The sequence below is a fragment of the Aspergillus affinis genome, assembly GCF_023601865.1.
Source record: "Aspergillus affinis strain CMG 70 chromosome Unknown NODE_10_length_487445_cov_86_957759, whole genome shotgun sequence".
NCBI classification, from domain to species: Eukaryota; Fungi; Ascomycota; class Eurotiomycetes; order Eurotiales; family Aspergillaceae; genus Aspergillus; species Aspergillus affinis.
Genome location: NW_026515791.1, coordinates 340,060 through 356,860, shown reverse-complemented (window position 1 = coordinate 356,860; position 16,801 = coordinate 340,060). Strand labels below are relative to the sequence as shown.

At 51.9% G+C, this 16,801-nt stretch overlaps 6 protein-coding genes across 6 annotated transcripts; 2 read left to right on the top strand and 4 right to left on the bottom strand.

The window, feature by feature from the left end:
* Positions 1-244: 244 nt before the first annotated feature.
* Positions 245-4,401, bottom strand: KD926_000514 (uncharacterized protein; the record flags this gene model as incomplete). Its single annotated transcript, XM_053096425.1, has 2 exons — positions 245-1,082; positions 1,490-4,401. 2 exons carry the CDS (start codon positions 4,399-4,401, stop codon positions 245-247), a joined length of 3,750 nt encoding a protein of 1,249 aa, XP_052959584.1.
* Positions 4,402-5,923: 1,522 nt separating this feature from the next.
* Positions 5,924-6,643, top strand: KD926_000513 (putative NADH-ubiquinone oxidoreductase 178 kDa subunit; the record flags this gene model as incomplete). The annotated part of the gene is made up of 3 exons (XM_053096424.1): positions 5,924-6,049; positions 6,168-6,412; positions 6,487-6,643. The coding sequence occupies 3 exons, from the start codon at positions 5,924-5,926 to the stop codon at positions 6,641-6,643; spliced, it is 528 nt and encodes a 175-aa protein (XP_052959583.1).
* Positions 6,644-6,867: 224 nt separating this feature from the next.
* Positions 6,868-8,218, bottom strand: KD926_000512 (protein-histidine N-methyltransferase; the record flags this gene model as incomplete). The annotated part of the gene is made up of 3 exons (XM_053096423.1): positions 6,868-7,524; positions 7,583-7,900; positions 8,063-8,218. 3 exons carry the CDS (start codon positions 8,216-8,218, stop codon positions 6,868-6,870), a joined length of 1,131 nt encoding a protein of 376 aa, XP_052959582.1.
* Positions 8,219-8,889: 671 nt separating this feature from the next.
* KD926_000511 (cystathionine gamma-lyase CYS3) lies at positions 8,890-10,331 on the bottom strand (the record flags this gene model as incomplete). The annotated part of the gene is made up of 4 exons (XM_053096422.1): positions 8,890-9,468; positions 9,529-9,976; positions 10,051-10,136; positions 10,215-10,331. The coding sequence occupies 4 exons, from the start codon at positions 10,329-10,331 to the stop codon at positions 8,890-8,892; spliced, it is 1,230 nt and encodes a 409-aa protein (XP_052959581.1).
* A 936-nt stretch (positions 10,332-11,267) lies between these two features.
* On the bottom strand, positions 11,268-12,240 carry KD926_000510 (DNA-directed RNA polymerase III subunit RPC25; the record flags this gene model as incomplete). The annotated part of the gene is made up of 7 exons (XM_053096421.1): positions 11,268-11,312; positions 11,389-11,566; positions 11,616-11,679; positions 11,733-11,819; positions 11,921-12,017; positions 12,074-12,172; positions 12,229-12,240. The coding sequence occupies 7 exons, from the start codon at positions 12,238-12,240 to the stop codon at positions 11,268-11,270; spliced, it is 582 nt and encodes a 193-aa protein (XP_052959580.1).
* A 485-nt stretch (positions 12,241-12,725) lies between these two features.
* KD926_000509 (CCCH zinc finger protein) lies at positions 12,726-14,921 on the top strand (the record flags this gene model as incomplete). The annotated part of the gene is made up of 1 exon (XM_053096420.1): positions 12,726-14,921. One exon carries the CDS (start codon positions 12,726-12,728, stop codon positions 14,919-14,921), a length of 2,196 nt encoding a protein of 731 aa, XP_052959579.1.
* Between the last annotated feature and the right edge of the window lie 1,880 nt (positions 14,922-16,801).

Below are 16,801 nucleotides of genomic sequence, written 5' to 3'. Positions count from 1 at the left end.
GGAAGAGAGAACAAAAGAAAGGAAGAAATGAAGAGAAACAGTATAACAGGGAAAATAACAGGTGCGAGGGGGCCGAAGAAAATACACGTCAAGACGCTTTCAACAAAGAAAACCCAAATGAGTGGATGACAAGGCGATTAAGTGTAAACAGCCTCGTACGTATGTAAACAGATACACATATAAGTGCTTGGTACATCAAAGCTCTTGCTTGTGGGTCGCAAGAGTTCTACTGAGAGGCACGGTCTCAAACTCGAACGTAATCACTGTCCCCATTTGCATCTGCGGACTTCTTTGCCAGTTCTTGCAGTCGGGCCATCACGACGGGAGAGTCAGAGTAGAGAATGCCGCCTCGGGAGTAGGTGCACGGGCTGGCTCGTTCTTGGTCTTCGGCGAAGTCTTCGTGGGCTGCCTCTCGCATAAGTCGCGGGAAAGTACGGAGAATGACATGGCGAGTGGGGTCGTTCTTGGAGCTCAAGGTCCCTTCCTTAGCCGTTCCGTACTCCTCCCAGTCGTCGTTAGAAACTCCGTCCGCATCGGGGGCCGGGAGCGATGCGAGGATGAGCTCCCGCTCGACTCGAGCAAGTCGCCACGTCTCCGCGGCCAGCTTCACGATCTTCCGTACGTCAAGAACGAGCGTATCCAAGTGACGCGGATCAGCGAAATGCTTCAAGTGGTTAGTGATCTCGTCGACAATCACAGCGGCCACGACGTTGATCGATTGCTTGGCATCTGAGGTCGTATACGCAGCCTTCAGGGTCTGCTGCCGCCAGAATGCCTCGCGCCTCACGGACTTGCGGCGAATATCCATAGAGAGAAGCTGGAAGAAGGTGTCTGCTTTGTCGTATCTTCGACCCAACGTGAACAGGAACGGGTGGAAGATGCGGTAGGTCAAAGTCTTCGAGACGACGTGCTGCACGTACGCAGCTCGCAACTCGCGCGATGCCGGAGTATTATCAAGGAACGATGGCAGTTCTGATGGAATCTTAGAGAGAATGTCCTTGGGAGGATCAATTGGAAGGTACGCAAAGTGCTCCTTGGACAAGGAGACGATAAGACGAGAAAGCTGGCCGAAGCAGTCCAAACTAGATTTTGAATACGTATCAGAGCAGGTACATTTATAACGTTACCGACATATCGTCATTGACATCATGATCATCATAAATTCTATTAGAAATGACAGCGCAAGGGCATGCAAGAGACAATATAGAACGAAGAAAAGGAAAGGAAAAGGATAAACAAGAGAAAGAGAGAGAAAAAAAACTGAGACCAAAAGAAGAGAAACCCAAAATGAATGAATGTAGCGATGAAATTCAAGACAAAGGAAAGGAATTAAGGAGTGGGATTTTTTGAGAGTCATAGCTCTCGTTCACATCATGGTCAAAAGCGAAGAGAAGAGGAAAGAGACGAGACATCACAAGAGAGATAAGAAAAGAAACATGCAAAGAAATTTGGGTACTAAAACACATTTTGAATGCATTTGATCACTTACAAGAATGAATCGGCCTTCGCGCTCTTGAGGTCGGTAGCTTCCCCAAGGCTGGTCAAGGTTTTCCTCAACCGGTCACAGTCATTGTCCAGGTTGTCAATAGTGGTGCGCATGCCTTCCACGGCAAGCTGGAGCTGCTTCTCCTTGACGACGCCGGCCTCCTCCAATTTCTTGTTCTCGTGCTCACAGTTGGCAAGTTCCTCACACTTGTCTGAGTACTGTTTTTCCATATCGGCCTTCTCGTCGGCCCATTGTTGCTCTTTTTCACTGAACTGGCTCTCCATCTCAGCGACCTTCTCGTTGTGGCTGTTCGTAAGAGATTTCAATTCGTCGGCATGAGTGGCTTGGAGGTCCTCGATTTCTTTGGCGTGTTGCTCTCGAGTCCTTTCCAGTTCCTGTTGCTTGTTCTCCAAGTCGGTCCTGGTCGACTCCAACTCGGTCACCTTGGTGTCATATTCCGATTGCAGAGTGTCGTAGGATTCCTGCATTTGCTGCTTCTCCTGCTCATACTCCGCCTTCATTGCGTCCTGTTGGTCAAGCAATTCCTTTTCGCGGATCGCCAAGGCCTCCGCCGCAGTTCTCTCGTCTTCGGCCTTGATTTCCTCGAACAGTTCCGTGAGCTCTTGTTTCTGCGTCGCCAACGCTTCGGCCTGCTCTTCTTTGCGCTTCTCCAGTTCCTTTTCGTGGGTTTCTTGCGCTTCCTGCATGTCGGCATTCAACATCTTGACCTGCCCTTCCAGATCGGTATTCGACTGCGACAGCTCTTCATTGGCCTTCTCGGAATCTTCAAATCTTTCCTCAAGATCCTTGCGCTTCTCCTCGAGGTTTCCTAATTCCATGCGGAGCTCATTGATAGTGTTCTTCAGGCGACTGGATTCTTCCGCGCTCTCATTCGCCGTCTTTCTCATCTGGTTTTGCAGCGCCTCGATGTAGAAATCCTTGTGCATCAATGCTTGCTCGTGCTGAGTTGCCATTTGCTTGAACTCCACCTCGCGGGCTTGCAGTTTGCCCTTAGTGTTCTTGTAGCTGCCGAGAAGTCGGTTGATGTCTGGAATGGCGTCCTGGATCCTTTGCAGTAGTTCAATTGGCTCGTCGTGGTGCTCGGGAGGCGACATGGCTCCCTTGGGATTGACTCCATTTCCGTTGGAGAATCCCAAATCGCGCAAGGCCTGGAAAGACGTGGCCGAGTTGGGATCCATAGATCCTCGAGGAGTGGGCTGGGTATGAGGCGGGTAATAGGCATACTGTGGCATGTACCCAGCAGAGGTCATGATCGGAGAGTGGTACGCCGAGGCAAAGCTAGGTGCAACCGAAGGAGGTGCACTGGGGACCGGGGGAGGCGGAGCGGGCGGTGTGCCATGGGGAGACATCACCGGAGACATGTAGGCGGCACGCGCAAGCGGACTGCTGATTTTGGGAGAAGAGATGTTCTGCACTGGGGAGCTGTGCTTCATTGTCGGGGAGATGGTCTTTTGGAAGGGTGAAGCCGCTTGCGACATAGCGGCTGGATGATAGGGGGAGGAGTATTCCTGCGGCGGGGAGGGTTCTTGCTCCATCGGGTAGGCAACGTCTGCCATCATTGGGGCAGGCTGCTCCATGGGTAAAGCTTCCGGTGGGGGGTACGAGACAGCCTGTTGCAGCGGTGAGACGGATCGCGAGTAAGGCCGGGATGCAGCACGAGAGGTAGTGCGAGACGCAGGTCTGGATGCAGGTCGAGATGCGGGCAATCCTGTCTGAGCTGTTGGCACGGTCTGAAGCTCGGGCGAGGCAGGCTTATACTGCTTCGTATCAATTTCCAGCGGAGGCGAAGCAAGCTGAGGCTCTGAATCGACAGACTGGACAGGCTTCAAGGCCGGCGATGTAGCCTCCTGTGGAAGTGAAGCAACTTGAGACTCGGGCTCAGCGGGTTTCAAAACTGGCGAACCTATTTGCTGCACGGGCGAAATAGCGCGCGGTGTAGAGGCGGTTCGTGGTTCAGGAGAGGCGGCCTTGAAGGTCGGTGAAGCGGTCTCTGGGGGAGATGATGCAACTTGAGGTTCGGGCTCGGGCTCGGGCTCAGTAGACTTGAATGTTGGAGATGTAGGTGTAGCAAACGGTGGTTCGGGTGAGGCGGGTTTAGAAGCAAGTGGGGTGGATTGGTGTACGGGTGAGGTGGCAGGAGGTTCGAAGAACGGGTTAGACGGAGCGAAACCGTGTGAATCGGTTTCCAGAGGTTCAACGTTCGTGTGAGGGGAGACCGCAATGTTTTGAGCTTCTGTCAACGACGGTGACTTCGGTGCCGAGGGCCACACCGGACTCTGCGGAGCAGTGACTGGTGTCTCGGTGGGTTCTGCAGTGCCACTTTGTCCATCAAAGTTGTCGTTGTGCTCCTGATTCGCTTCGACCTTATCAGCAGATGGCTCGGATGGTTCTAATTCCTCCCAGTTCGAATCCGCGGGAGCTTCAAGGGAATCTTTCTGCACATCGTTTACGCTTGGCTCTTGACTGAACGGATCGGGGCTTGTTGCGGGTTGGGCGAAACCATCACCATCGTTGGGGCTGATTGGAGACTCGGAGGGTTTCTCAGTTTCAAGTGAGGTCGAGTTTTCCTCGACCGTAGGTTGTGGTTGCTCCAGTTCTGGGTCTTGCGTGGACACCGACTCTGACACAGGCTCTGGCTCCGGTGCAGATTCCGGAAGAGTGTCAGAGATGTGTTCTGCTTCTGCTAGTGGAGAGGTGGCCTCCGTTTCAACCTCTGATTGTTGTTGACCTAGTTGGTCTTCTTGTTGCTCTTCTTGTTGCTCTTGCCGTTCCTCTTGTTCAACAGGAAGCTCAGGTTGAGACGCAGGGGTTTCTGACGTCTCTTGGTTCTTTCCCTTCTTATTCTTCTTGTTACCACCGGCCTTGCCCTTACCCTTCTTGCCTGATGGGGCCATGATGAGGAAAGGTGATGCGTGCCCAAGTTAAATGAATGGCAGAAGACGTGTTTCCAGTGGGCTAGATATTCCGTCAGCAGCAACTCGATTGGATCAAGATAATTGATTCACGGCGGTACATTTGCAAGCGCCCTCAGCGGATTCAGAAGATATATTCCGAACTGATATGGACACAGACAGTAAAGGCCCGACTATGACGGATCTAGAAGCGAGTAAGGCCTTCAATCACACGACTGGGCAGGAATTAAAAAAAGAAAAGAAAAGAAAAGGAGAGGTGGTGTGCCACACAGGAGAATACAAGATCAGAAGAAAGAGGGAGCAGGGAAGTCCGCGAGTGGGCGCAAATAGCAAGAATACACGAAGACACCACACCCGCTGTCAAATACTTGTTTTTAAGCAAGCAGACAAGTTCGGAAAGATAGGATTGATATCAACTGGTAGACATTCAAATACTTGAATTTTGAAGAATAAGATTAAATAAGGAACTGAAGGCGGAGGCGAAGAGATGCCCAGCTAGCAGCCTATGTCACATAAACGCCCAAAAAAAGAAGCCGGCGCGTCAGGAAAGCACTACATCCAGCCCCCTCGGGGCTGGTGAGGCGGAGAGCGGTCCGATCCGTAGGAGAGAAAGAATTGATACCCATTGCGAATGGACTCACAACTAGGCCGGAAGCAAGAATACTCCCAGTTTGGCGCGTCAAGGGAAAATTAGTGTGGATCAAAATGTTTGGATCCCCAACCAGGCAAGGCCCAATGAGGTTCCGATCTAGTAAGCATTGGGCATCAACGACTTTGTTTGAAGGTAGCAGGATAACGGGTAAATCATGACACGCGAACATACAGGAGGGGCAAATCAGGGGGGGGGGGGGGAAGGGAGGGAAACAATTGATAGCCCTGTTATGCGCTGCGTACCGCATGTTCACTAGACGGCGTCCTAGCCAAAAAGGCGAGGAGACAGGAGATGTGGGGTCAGTTGACGCTAAATACAGATCGCTGACATGTCGCCCTCGATATCCAGACGTTCAACAGCCTGCATGAATGGGCAGACGAGGGAGCCCAATTGGCAGTGAGCGAATGGGGGACGGTGGAGAGCGCCAGCTTAAAATGAGGCAGTTGGTCATGCATCAGCACCAATTCAAGTGCGGTGTAGGAGGGCCATGATTGAGGAGACAACGCAGCGACCCGCCGAGGCAACAGCGTCGGTCCATGCACGGCGTTCCATCCCAACCTCCGATCGAAGAGGAATCTTTTCCGCAATCCTTGCCCCGGGGGGGTCGTTTCAGATGGGGAGACACCGGCAGCGATTGGGCTGTCATGAACGATCCAAGGGTACGGGGAGAGAACAAGAGCAAGAGTTACTCCGTAGGAAGAACGGGTGCCAAGACCACGTCGCTGCCCTAAGCCCCTTCGGTCCAGTCACGTGCTCTCCGCCTCGAACCGCCCGCGAGCCTCCATTCAACCTCGCCAAACCCGACGGGATCTCGAATCTGTTCGGTGCCGCCCAATTGTCTCCCTCCACACTATGTTTCTCTCCAGGCGATCGGTCGCTTCGGCGCGGCTGCTGTTGCGGAATCAGCCCCCTCGACGATTTGGCTCCCACGCCGCTCACCCTGCTCACCATGCCGAACCTGTGAATGAAAGCTTCGGCGTACGTCTTCGATCCCCTTCCCCCTTCCAATTGGACCTCAACCTCACCAATCCATGATGCCAATCTCCTGATCTCCCAACTTATCGGGTGCTAATCTTGACGTGGATGCACTGCACAGCGCAGTTTCTATGTCACCCTAGGCGCCTTCGCCTCTAGCTACGTCCTCTACCGCCTGAGCAAGTCTACCCAGGAGTCTGGCTCGCAGTCGTCGATCTCCAGCTTCATTGAGAAGTGGACCCCTTCGGAGAAGCTCTTTGAGCAGAGAAATGCCGTCCACACTGCAGCTATGGAGAAGGCCGCCCATGACCGCCATTTGTTCCATAGTCAGGGCCCTAGAGCCGCGTACGAATTGAAACAGCCTGAGTACGTCGCCTTTGCTCGATTGTCTTCTATGGTCAAAAGCATACGGACTAACCACCAATCTTCTCTCATAACAGGGTTTGCTTCAACTCCGCCCCCCCTTACAACGTCTCTGCTGGCTCGGTGGTGGACCTGAGCCATGTGGTCGCTCATTACGAGCGTGAAAACAAGGAGAAGGAGGACTCTCGCGTTGCCCGGATGCAGGACGGAAAGGTTGTGTCTCTATATGACTAGATAAAATCTATTCGGTTTTTTTTTTTTTTTTTTTTTTTTTTTTTTTTTGGTTTGCGCGTGAAGCAGTGACTTGTACATATATCAGGGCAGTCTTAAAGGTTTATTTTTTCGTTGACTATGTCACTTGTATCTCCCCTCCATGCATGCCAGGCTTGAGGGAAAAGAGGAGCTTCCAGACTCCCTCATTTGTCATCGCTGAAACAAGGCTGTTCCCATTCCTCGTGCTATTGGGAGCTTCCAGTTGCGATTTCCAAGACCACCCGCCCAACTCCCTCGGATTTAATGTTCAGCTGCTCCGTCACTTCCATTTCGCCTCCGCCAACACTCTTCAGCACTTCCAAAAACTCGTCCACACCACCGCCGACCCCAAAATAGACCTTCTTGGCCGCTATCAATGCTCTACTTTGTTTGTTGCTTTCGACAGCACGCAGCAACGCCAGTAGGGTCTCCGAGAAAGCGCCCAACGACGCCGGCGAGTAAATTGTCTCGCTGGCAAGTATCAAGGCTCTACTGTTCGCCTTCCCGGGGGAAGACAGAACAAGGTCAACAAAGGCAGGGGACCATGCGCCAGAGATAAACTCAATCGTAATGCCTCGGCCAGCCAGGTAATTTTGGAAGCTTTCGATGAGCTCTGGCGTGATGTCCAGTTCTTCCTCTTCCTCTGGTTGGTTGTCTTCGGAGGTCTCGACCAACGAGGGACCCTGAGATCTGACGATGTGATTCCATGTCAAGAGCAGGTTCGGCAATGTGACCAGACGAAGAACCGCAGAGTTGTAATCTGCGAATGTAAAATGCCATTGTCGTTGGGAGTCCGAGGGTTTGGAATCGCAAAGCAGCTGCGCAAACAGGGCCAAGGACGGCACAGCAGTTCCAGCACCCAGCTAGAATTCATTCATCAGCTTACAGAGAATCCATGATCGTCAGGACAGAGATACTCACCTCTATGATATGGCGGTCTTCTGATGAGTCCCCAGCGGTAGCGGATAGACGATCGTCACTGATAACTAACTTCGCTAGATCCAGGGCACATTCCCACGTCTTGAAACCACCTTCATAGAACTGCGGCTTGATGTCACCTTTCTCAAGGCCAGCAATCAGTTGCTCATTCTCATGGTCGGCGGTGTCCTCTGCCATGAGTTGCGTGCGGATATCGAATACCTCACGGCGAGCAATCGTGAGGGCTTTCCCTTGGGGCTGATTTGGCAAGCCGTTCAATTCCAACCGGTTGTATGATATTTGGGATGGAAGAGTCGAGACCTATATGATGGTTACATGCTGGCTCTAGCAGGTTGAAATAGTATAGCTAAAGAATAGAATATTTCCTTCTTTTCTTCGCCCAGTTGCGTGACAGACCGATAAGAAAGCACTCTGAAATTACAAACTCTCTAAACTGGCTGAAGAAACACGGAATGGACTCACCCATTCTTTCATGTCGTGCTTTCTAGCTTCCACGAGAGGGGGAAGCTCATTCTGGTTGTCTTGAGGAAGAGAGGCGTCGCCCTCGTCAATGGCATTGAGCTCCGAGTCATCGATATCGATGTCGTCGCCGGAAAACCCGAAACTAAAGCCGGACATTGTCCCGCGCCTGTCTTCTGTACTTCTTTTCTGTCGAAAATAAAAGTAAATCAAACTAGGGAGGCCTTAGAAGCGCCTCAGGTCTCAAATATCTGCGAATAAACGGTCAGAAAGTGTGCACAAACTTTGCGAAAATCGATCGAGTCGACACGGCACGTACCAGCCAATGTATCTATCAACGCGGGGTTTCTATAGATAGATTGTAGGGTGAACAAAGGGCCAAACGACGGAGAATGAGTCTCTTGAATCCGCCGTCCTTCAAGTCTCAAGTTTTGTCAGAGGGTTTATACCGGTGAAGATTACCGAATACCTGGTGCAGGCCGTTCCACGTTCTCAATCCGGAGGGAAGATTGTCCCAGCTTTTTTTCTGGAGATTTTTTGCATCATCGTGCTGATGACTAATCACCCATCGGGCCGTGATGCTTCATTTCTGACCCTCGTCGCCTGATAACCCTGCTCGAATTTGTATCATTATTATTACACCTTTGATTGATAGATGGTTTATACAGTGAATTAGCAGGGCTACAACTACGCAGGTCGAGGTAGAGGTTGGGTGCCAAACAGTAACTCCATATCGTCATTAATTTAGTCTATTAGACATATTTAGATAGTTCTATTGCTCTAAAATTTCATGCATAGTCCTGACAAAACGTTGCTTCAGGTTTCATCGTTTATTTGGTACCGTTCTCCTGCAGGCCGGCTGCCACAGCCTTTTCAAGGGCCTGCAGCACGTCGGCCTTGAGATCCTCCGCATCCTCAACACCGCAGCTCATGCGGACAAGGTCGTCGAACACGCCGGCGGCCTCCCGCTGGTCCTTGGGGATACCGGCGTGAGTCATGCTGGAGGGAACCTCGCAAAGACTCTCGACACCTCCCAGACTTTCGGCCAGCGTGAAAACCTTGGTGTACTGGCAGAAGAGGTGGGCAGCCTTCTGGCCGCCCTTGAGACGGAAGCTCAGCATACCACCGCCCATTCCCTGGCGGTGCTGCTTGATAGCGATGGCACGGTGGGGGTGAGAGTCGATGCCAGGGTAGTTGACGGACAAGACGTGATGGGAGGCCTCGAGCGCCTTGGCCACAGCGGTAGCGTTGGTGGTGGCCTCCCGCGCACGAAGGTGGAGAGTCTTCAGACCACGGTGAGCCAGCCAGCAGTCGAACGCAGAGGGGACGGCTCCAATGGCGTTCTGGAGGAAAGTGAGGCGCTCCTTCAAGCTCTCCGAGTTGAAAGCGGCGACACCCATCAGGACATCCTAGATAACAGTCAGCATATCGATTCACGGGGAGAATGAAGGGGGAGAGAGATCACATACAGAGTGTCCGTTGATATACTTGGTGACCGAGTGCACCACGATATCGGCACCGTGGTCCAAGGGGTTCTGGATATAAGGGCTCATAAAAGTGTTGTCCACCACCACCAAGATGCCATGGCGATGCGCAATATCCGCGACCTTGCGGATATCAACCAAACCCAGGGTCGGGTTTGACGGGGTCTCGATCCACACTAACTTGGTCTCGTTGGGTCGGATCAGCTCCTCCACGTCCAATTCAATCGTCGGCGAGAACGTCACATGTACGCCGTGGGCGGACGCGACCTTTGTGAAATATCTGTGTGTGCCACCGTACACATCGGAGACCGAGACGACGTGCGAGCCCGCGGCGAGGGACTGAAGGATATTCGCCGTAGCGGCAGAACCGGAGGAAAAGGCAAGGGCGTATTTCGCATGCTCGAGGGCCGCAACAGCCTGCTCAAAGTTGTCACTGATCGGGAGTTAGTACCCAGAACACAGCGCCGACTCTCAATCTTTCTCCTCCCCGCGATCTGCACTACTCACCGGTTGGGGTTAGAGCTCCGAGTGTACTCGTAGACGCCGACAGGGTTGCCAACGCTCGTCTGCGCGTAGGTAGTGGAAAGAGAAATCTGGAGGTTCTAGTCAGCATTGCGACCGTCCAAAAAGAAAGTTAGGGATAAGGATCAGTCGCAAAGAGATCGACTAACGGGAGCGATAACAGCGCCGGTGATGGGATCGTGAGGGGCACCGGCGTGAACGGCGAGAGTACCGAAGCGGCGATCCTGCGCGGATTCGCCGTTGGAGAAATTCGTTCCGGCGGTCATTGTGTCGGGGATTGTTTAAAGAAAGGGAGGAGTTCGGTGAAATTGGAAGAGGGAATCAAGGAAGAAATAAAAGAGGAGGGCAGGAAAATAAAATCCAAGGTCTAATGGGTAGCCGTTTCCGTTCTCCGTCGGAACACCAGCGGTGAAGTCGCAAAAAGATAAATTATGATAATCAAGAAATTAACAAAGGATCCGGAGTTGAAGTACAAAGATGTATATTTATATCGACCTCACCCAAGGGAGGAACTGATTTGTAAGTGGGGGGCTTTTTTTTCTCCCAGAAGCGACGGACGTCCGGTGAGACAAATGTCGCTGTAGAATTAAAAAAAAAAAAAAGATTTAATGCAGAATTATCAATCTGAATCGCGAACAGAGAAAAAATTTTCTTTTCTTCTGATTTTTGTTACGTTTTGCCTCAGCGCATTTGCGAAGAACCCGAGGGCCATCGTGGAGCAGTTCCAGAATAGCGTCCAGGCGGGTCCCCACCGGTGTCAATCGCGTCTCCGGCCCTAACCGACTTGCAACCGGACAGGACTAGGAGTCAAGATGCTTCTAGAATCGGCAGTGGAGGAACTGGAGGAAGAGCGTCCTTGCAGTCCGGGGGAAATGGCGTGGGATGTCGTCATCCGCCGGCGTTCTGACCAATCTTTTCGTTATTCATTGTCGCCATAGCAATCTATAATCATGCTATATACCTGTCACGACTCGCCCGGACTGCATGCCGACACTATCCATATCTACGCCCTACGGAGTACCTATTCGGAGAATCGGAGAGTCGGAGTACAACTCAGTGGTCCTTCGGCGCCATTACTCACTGCCCCGGATGATCACCAAGAAACACAAAAGCGGAGTGCATATGCCTGCCAAGGAACCCCTCTCGCACTCTCGATCCACGCCTGAAATCTGAAGCCCGAAGCCTGAAAAGACGCTCTGATTTTACCACCAGGAAATGGGCCCCAGACCAGCCATTTGCATCGAGCCCTGTAGTCAAATTAGCAATAGTTCGATCTCTTCTCCGTTGGTCTCCTGGCGGGTAAGAGAGGGCGCATTGACTTACGATTATGGAGTACGGTGGTTTTCGCTCGTTCGCGGTACTATCGCCGAGATCTGGAGCATTGGGAATCTGGTCATGCCATTCTTCCGTCTCAACGCGGAATCGAACGACTTCTCCCACGTCAAAGTAAAAGGTCGAGCCGTCTTCATTCTCCCAGATCCAGACTTGATCCGCGTAGTCACTGGGGCATGTTAGCGATGCTGGCCGACCGTTCTGACTCCCGCGCTTACAATCTTGCCCCGTCTAGTAGAAGATTCGGGGGCACAAGTATATCATTGAAAAACTCGACACCAACTGCGCAAAGTTAGTGACCATATGATTAATGCCTTCGGTACCCAGATACATACTTTTAATTCCAAATTCCGTAGCACTGGCGATCTTTCCCAGCATGATCTCGCCTTTAAACGGCCGGAAAACAATCAGGCGAAATTTAACTGCGCCATCATTAGTATCAGGTTCTTTCCGCACAACGCTCTAGAACGGGAATTCCAGCCAGCGCGATTCCTGGTGAATGAGTGGGAAAGACACAACTTACCATTGACATTCACTAGGCCAGTGCCGTGGCCAATCAGTCCATCGGACGATTCTAACAAATCATAGAAACCAACGCAGAGGCCAATCTTTTGGATGACCTTCACATAGAGTTGTTAGCCGGCACTCCTGTCAATCAATCTGGTAGACTACATACTTTATTGGCGTATTTCTCGTTGATGTTATCTTCAATGGCCACGGAACTATATTTAGAGAAGTCCTCGGGCGAGATCTGAATCAGATCTGAGATCGTTGTCTGCACGGGGATCGGTCAGGCTATGACATCAGAACTAGGAGATTTCCGTCACTGACAAGAATAAACATGGTGGGCTCGAGTACCACGCCAAGGTAGATGAAGGGTCTTCTATCGCACTATCGCAATACGGTCACACGGTAGGAGAGAGTACGAAGAATGAATTCCATGTTCAGGACACAGTCTGCTGCCAAAGAAGTCACCCAGGCCACCCGGTTCAAGTCCTCGACGATCTCGGGTGCATGACAAGAATCGCGACTGAATATTTGATGAAGGCAGGTTGCAAGAAGCGATTTCATGAAATGCGTCCGGCCAGTCGCAGACCGCCGATCCGCCTGATATTTTATTTTTCTGCCGGACAAATAAACTGCCACGTGATAACACCCATCTTCCGCCCTGTCTCGGGGACGGTGAAACTTTCCGCTTGGGAGCAGTAGAGCATTAGTTTCCTGCCGCGGAAAAAAGACCGACGAGGAATCTCATCTAGTCTGCCAGCATGCTGTGAGAATGGCGTTTATGCCCTCTACCTTTGAAGATCGACAGAGATCTTCGCGCAATGAATCCCCAGGGATTCTCTTTTCCGCCGCCGCCGCCGCCGCCGCCTCCCTCCCGGCAGCAAACGCAGCAGCAATCATATAATCAGCAACATGCTGCTTATCCTTCACAATACGGACAGAACCAGTATGGTCAGCGAGGTGGCCGGGGCGGTGGAGGTAACCACAGAGGTCGCGGAAGAGGATATGGAAACAGAGGAGGAGGAGGAGGAGGAGGAGGAGGAGGGGGCCGCGGAGGACATTATATGCCTGTCTCGACGAACGTGCCCTCTGTTGGCTACGCTCCGATGAATTATGCGGGTTTCGCTTCCCAACCGGTGGCCGCTACCCAGCAGCCTATGCCAACGCCGCAGTTTACCCCGGCACAGTCCCAAAACTTCCAGAATCATCACAATGCCGCTGGTTTTCCCTCTCAGCAGCCGTATTCCCAGCCTCATGCGGCTCACGGCTCATCCTACCAACGTCGCCCGAGCTACGATGCAGCCTACGCTCCCTCGACCACTCAATCGGCGCCTATGTATCCCCCGGTGATGCCTACCCCCCAACATACCGCAGCCTCGGCACCGCCGCCAATGATGGGTCCCCCCATGCGCTGGGGTTTCGAGAATGCCGGTTCTGCCGCCGGGGGGTACCCAGCGCCTCATCACGGCAACCAGCGCGGAGGGCGCTCGTTCAACACCTATAACAATAATCATAATAATAACCAGGCCCCCCAGGGCGCTGGACCATCCCACCATCCCAACAAGCGTGATCATACCTCGGCTTTTGGGAAACCTCGGGCAACGGGCCCGCGTGTGCCTGCGCCGCCTCCTGTGCCAAGTTTTGGTAACCCTTTGCCCTCGAAACCACCTCCGCCCGTGGATACCAACAAAAAGCCGAAGAAGAAAAAGAGAAAACACAACCAATTAGGCCTGACGCCGAAGACCGACGAACACGAGTCTAGTGAGGAGGAAGATGATGTGGACGAGGAGGCGAGGTTAGCGCCCGCCGGAGCTGGAGCCGTGGCACCATTGCAGTTTACCTACAAGGGGCATACAGCTACGTTACAAACGCCCGCAGAAATCGCGGCTTGGATTGCGGAACGAAAGAAGCGGTTCCCAACTCAATCGAGAATCGAAGAGAAGAAGAAGGCCATGGAGGAGGCAAAGAAAGCTCGGCAGGAGGCCCTGCGGCAGAAGGATATGCAGAAACAAGAATCCAAGCGGCCCCAGAAAGACGTTCGCAGTCAGAAGGAACAGCCTTCAAGCTCCGCCGATCCGGTGGATGCCGCGGCAAAGGCGAAACAGAAGGCCGACAAACTACGGCGCAAGCTCATGAAAGAACAGAAACGGGTGGAAAAGGCAGAGGCCGACGCCGAGCGGGCTCGGATGAAAGTTGAGCAATTACAGAAGGGGACGACAGGTGCTGGCGGTGAAGCAAAGTCACTCCCCCAGCAAGCCCAGACTCAAGGCAGTACCGACAAGGCTCAAGACACGGCACCGGGTCTTCCAGGCAATCCTTCTGAGCATAGTGAGGTCCTTGATAAAGATGCCGAAACGACCGAGGGTGCTAGCACTCTTGGTGTTTTGAGCACGAATCAAAGCCAGGGGTTATCAGAATCTATCATATCAGTTTCCGACGCCTCTGACAGCGGCGACTGGACGTCATCGAGTGGATCAGAATCTTCCGACTCCGACTCCGACTCCAGTGACGATGACGATGACTCGGCCCCCGAGGAAATATCTTCGCGGCGCGAAGGGCCTGAGCGAGTGCCCCCGCCCCCTCGCGAAGTGAAGAAGAGGCTATGTCGGCACTTTGCTCGCAACGGACGATGCCTACGCGGGGATCAGTGTAAATTCCTACACGAGGCGCCCCAACGCCCAGCCAAGGCGAAGCCCGTGGAGAAAAAAGGACGCAAAGGATTGCTGCAGGCTGTGAGTACCGACTGCTTTTCCCCCTCATTCCACACACAAGTATCTTCAACTGACGTAAATGACATTAAGCTTCTCGGCCGTCAAAAAGAGGAGGATGATCGAAAAGTCATGGAGGCAATCATGTGGTTGGGAGAGAACGGCCATCTAGAAGCTCCACCAGCTTCAGAACCGCCTGTACAGAAGACGGACGACATGAATGCTGCTGAAGATGCCACACAGAATCAAGGAGTATCGGGCGCACCAGTACCAGAGCCAGCGGTAGATGGCAGTGCGTCCACTGCCTAAATGGCTGCGGTGTCTCCAGACAACTTCAACCTCCTTTCAGCGCGGTGGACACCGAGACTCTCCGCAGAAATGGGTTTATACTACATTTGTATATCGCTATCGCTTGGCCGCCTTTCATGTACATGATGCGACGGGCTGTATTTAGACGCTTGCCCTAATGAATACTAACATCATTATACGAGGATCAAGGTCGATTCCGCGATATTGCGATATCAAGTAAATATTCAAAAAAAAATTTCTTTTGTGTTGTATACTGGGGTAGCTAAATATCATCAAGCAATTGCTCAATTAATCCTGAAAATATAGTATTCGAATTGTCGCGATACTCCGATGTGCTAACTATATATTTATCCGAAGCACCACGGCCTCCCGGAAACATCACCCCTTGCTGACGCACATGTATGCAGACTGTAAATTACTGCAACAGATAGACTAACATATATTGTCAAAAGGTACTGGGAACAAACAAAATCAAAATTAGGAAGGGTTACTTAGATCCCACAGACGAGGATGCTTTCCGTGTCGCTACTACTTCACTGTCATGTTCACACACCTGTGACAGTCACTCGAGGCGAATGCCGATCCAACCCAAAAATCTGACAGCCAAAATTTGGACTAAATCCCAATGGCTGCCATTTCGAATATATACATAACTGTTCTACGGAGTAGTTAAAAGTTAAACATCTTAAAGATAGTCTGGAAACTCCGGGGTATGCAATGTCTGTTTATCTAAGAGGCTAAAATTGATCTTGTTAAAGACTGAGACAGCGTCAAGATGCATAGACACCTATCGGCCCGGGAAGCGGAGAAGTTGAGATTTAAGTTGCAACATGCCGGTTGTGTTTGAAACTGTAGCTAAGGCGAAAATTATAATTATCATGTAAAGCGACACCACTTGCACGAGGACCTGAGCTCGACATGTGGAATGTCGAGTTAGTGGCGTGCCCTGCTTTTTGTCAAGGGTAACGGTTGAGTAACATGCACCCCCCTCATGCTGCGGATACCCTAGTTTGAGTTGTGATTGATGCTTTCGATAGGAAGAGTTATATATAGCCTGTAGAACGTACTGTATGTTCAAGTGCCTATGTCGATTATACGCGTATGATCGCGGAGGTCTTAGGGCTATAATCTGACTGGAAAAGGGCAAACATTCTGAGTGAAACAAACCGTCGGACGAGTCGAGTCGTATTGGACTGACAGGTCTACGCAGGGATGGACCACGCTGCCGTCATGACTTTGGAGCAGCCAGCCGGGAAAACAGAGTTGAGAAAAGTTTGACACGGTGGAAACTGTGGCAAGTTGGGGTTTTCTTCCCAAGTCAACATGTCGAGAATTAAGGTGGTTTTACTCGGTCATGTTGAAGCTTGGGTCGTGGATCTGCGACTAAGTGAGAAAATGGAACAGATCGTCGAATCCCTCGGTTGGCGGAGTAAGATTTGCAAACAACGTTTTATGGGGCAAAACCCGTCAAATATCCGAGTCCAAGACATCATTGAAGGGACCGTTCTGACGCATGCTTGATCGGAGACATTGTGAGTCTTCCAATGTGATGTGTCGCAAGGAGTCCTTCATAGGGGGGCTCACACTGGAAGGGAGATCGGGGGCCGAAATGAACAACCCACAGTGGTGGAAATCCGATCAGGCAAACAAACACCCTTAGCACGGAGCTACTATAGGGGACCATTCCGGAAGGAGCGCAAGGATCACGAGGGATTTCGATGGAAGTCACGATGACGGTGGCGGTACTGGGTGTACCCCGTAGTATTGACCAGGATGCGCCGAGAAGGGATCTACTCCGAGTAGTAGTCCCTGATAATGTTATCAGTTCTCGTGTTATTCTGGGGAGGGTAGAGGGGCTTAGACACTAACCCAGAACTTAG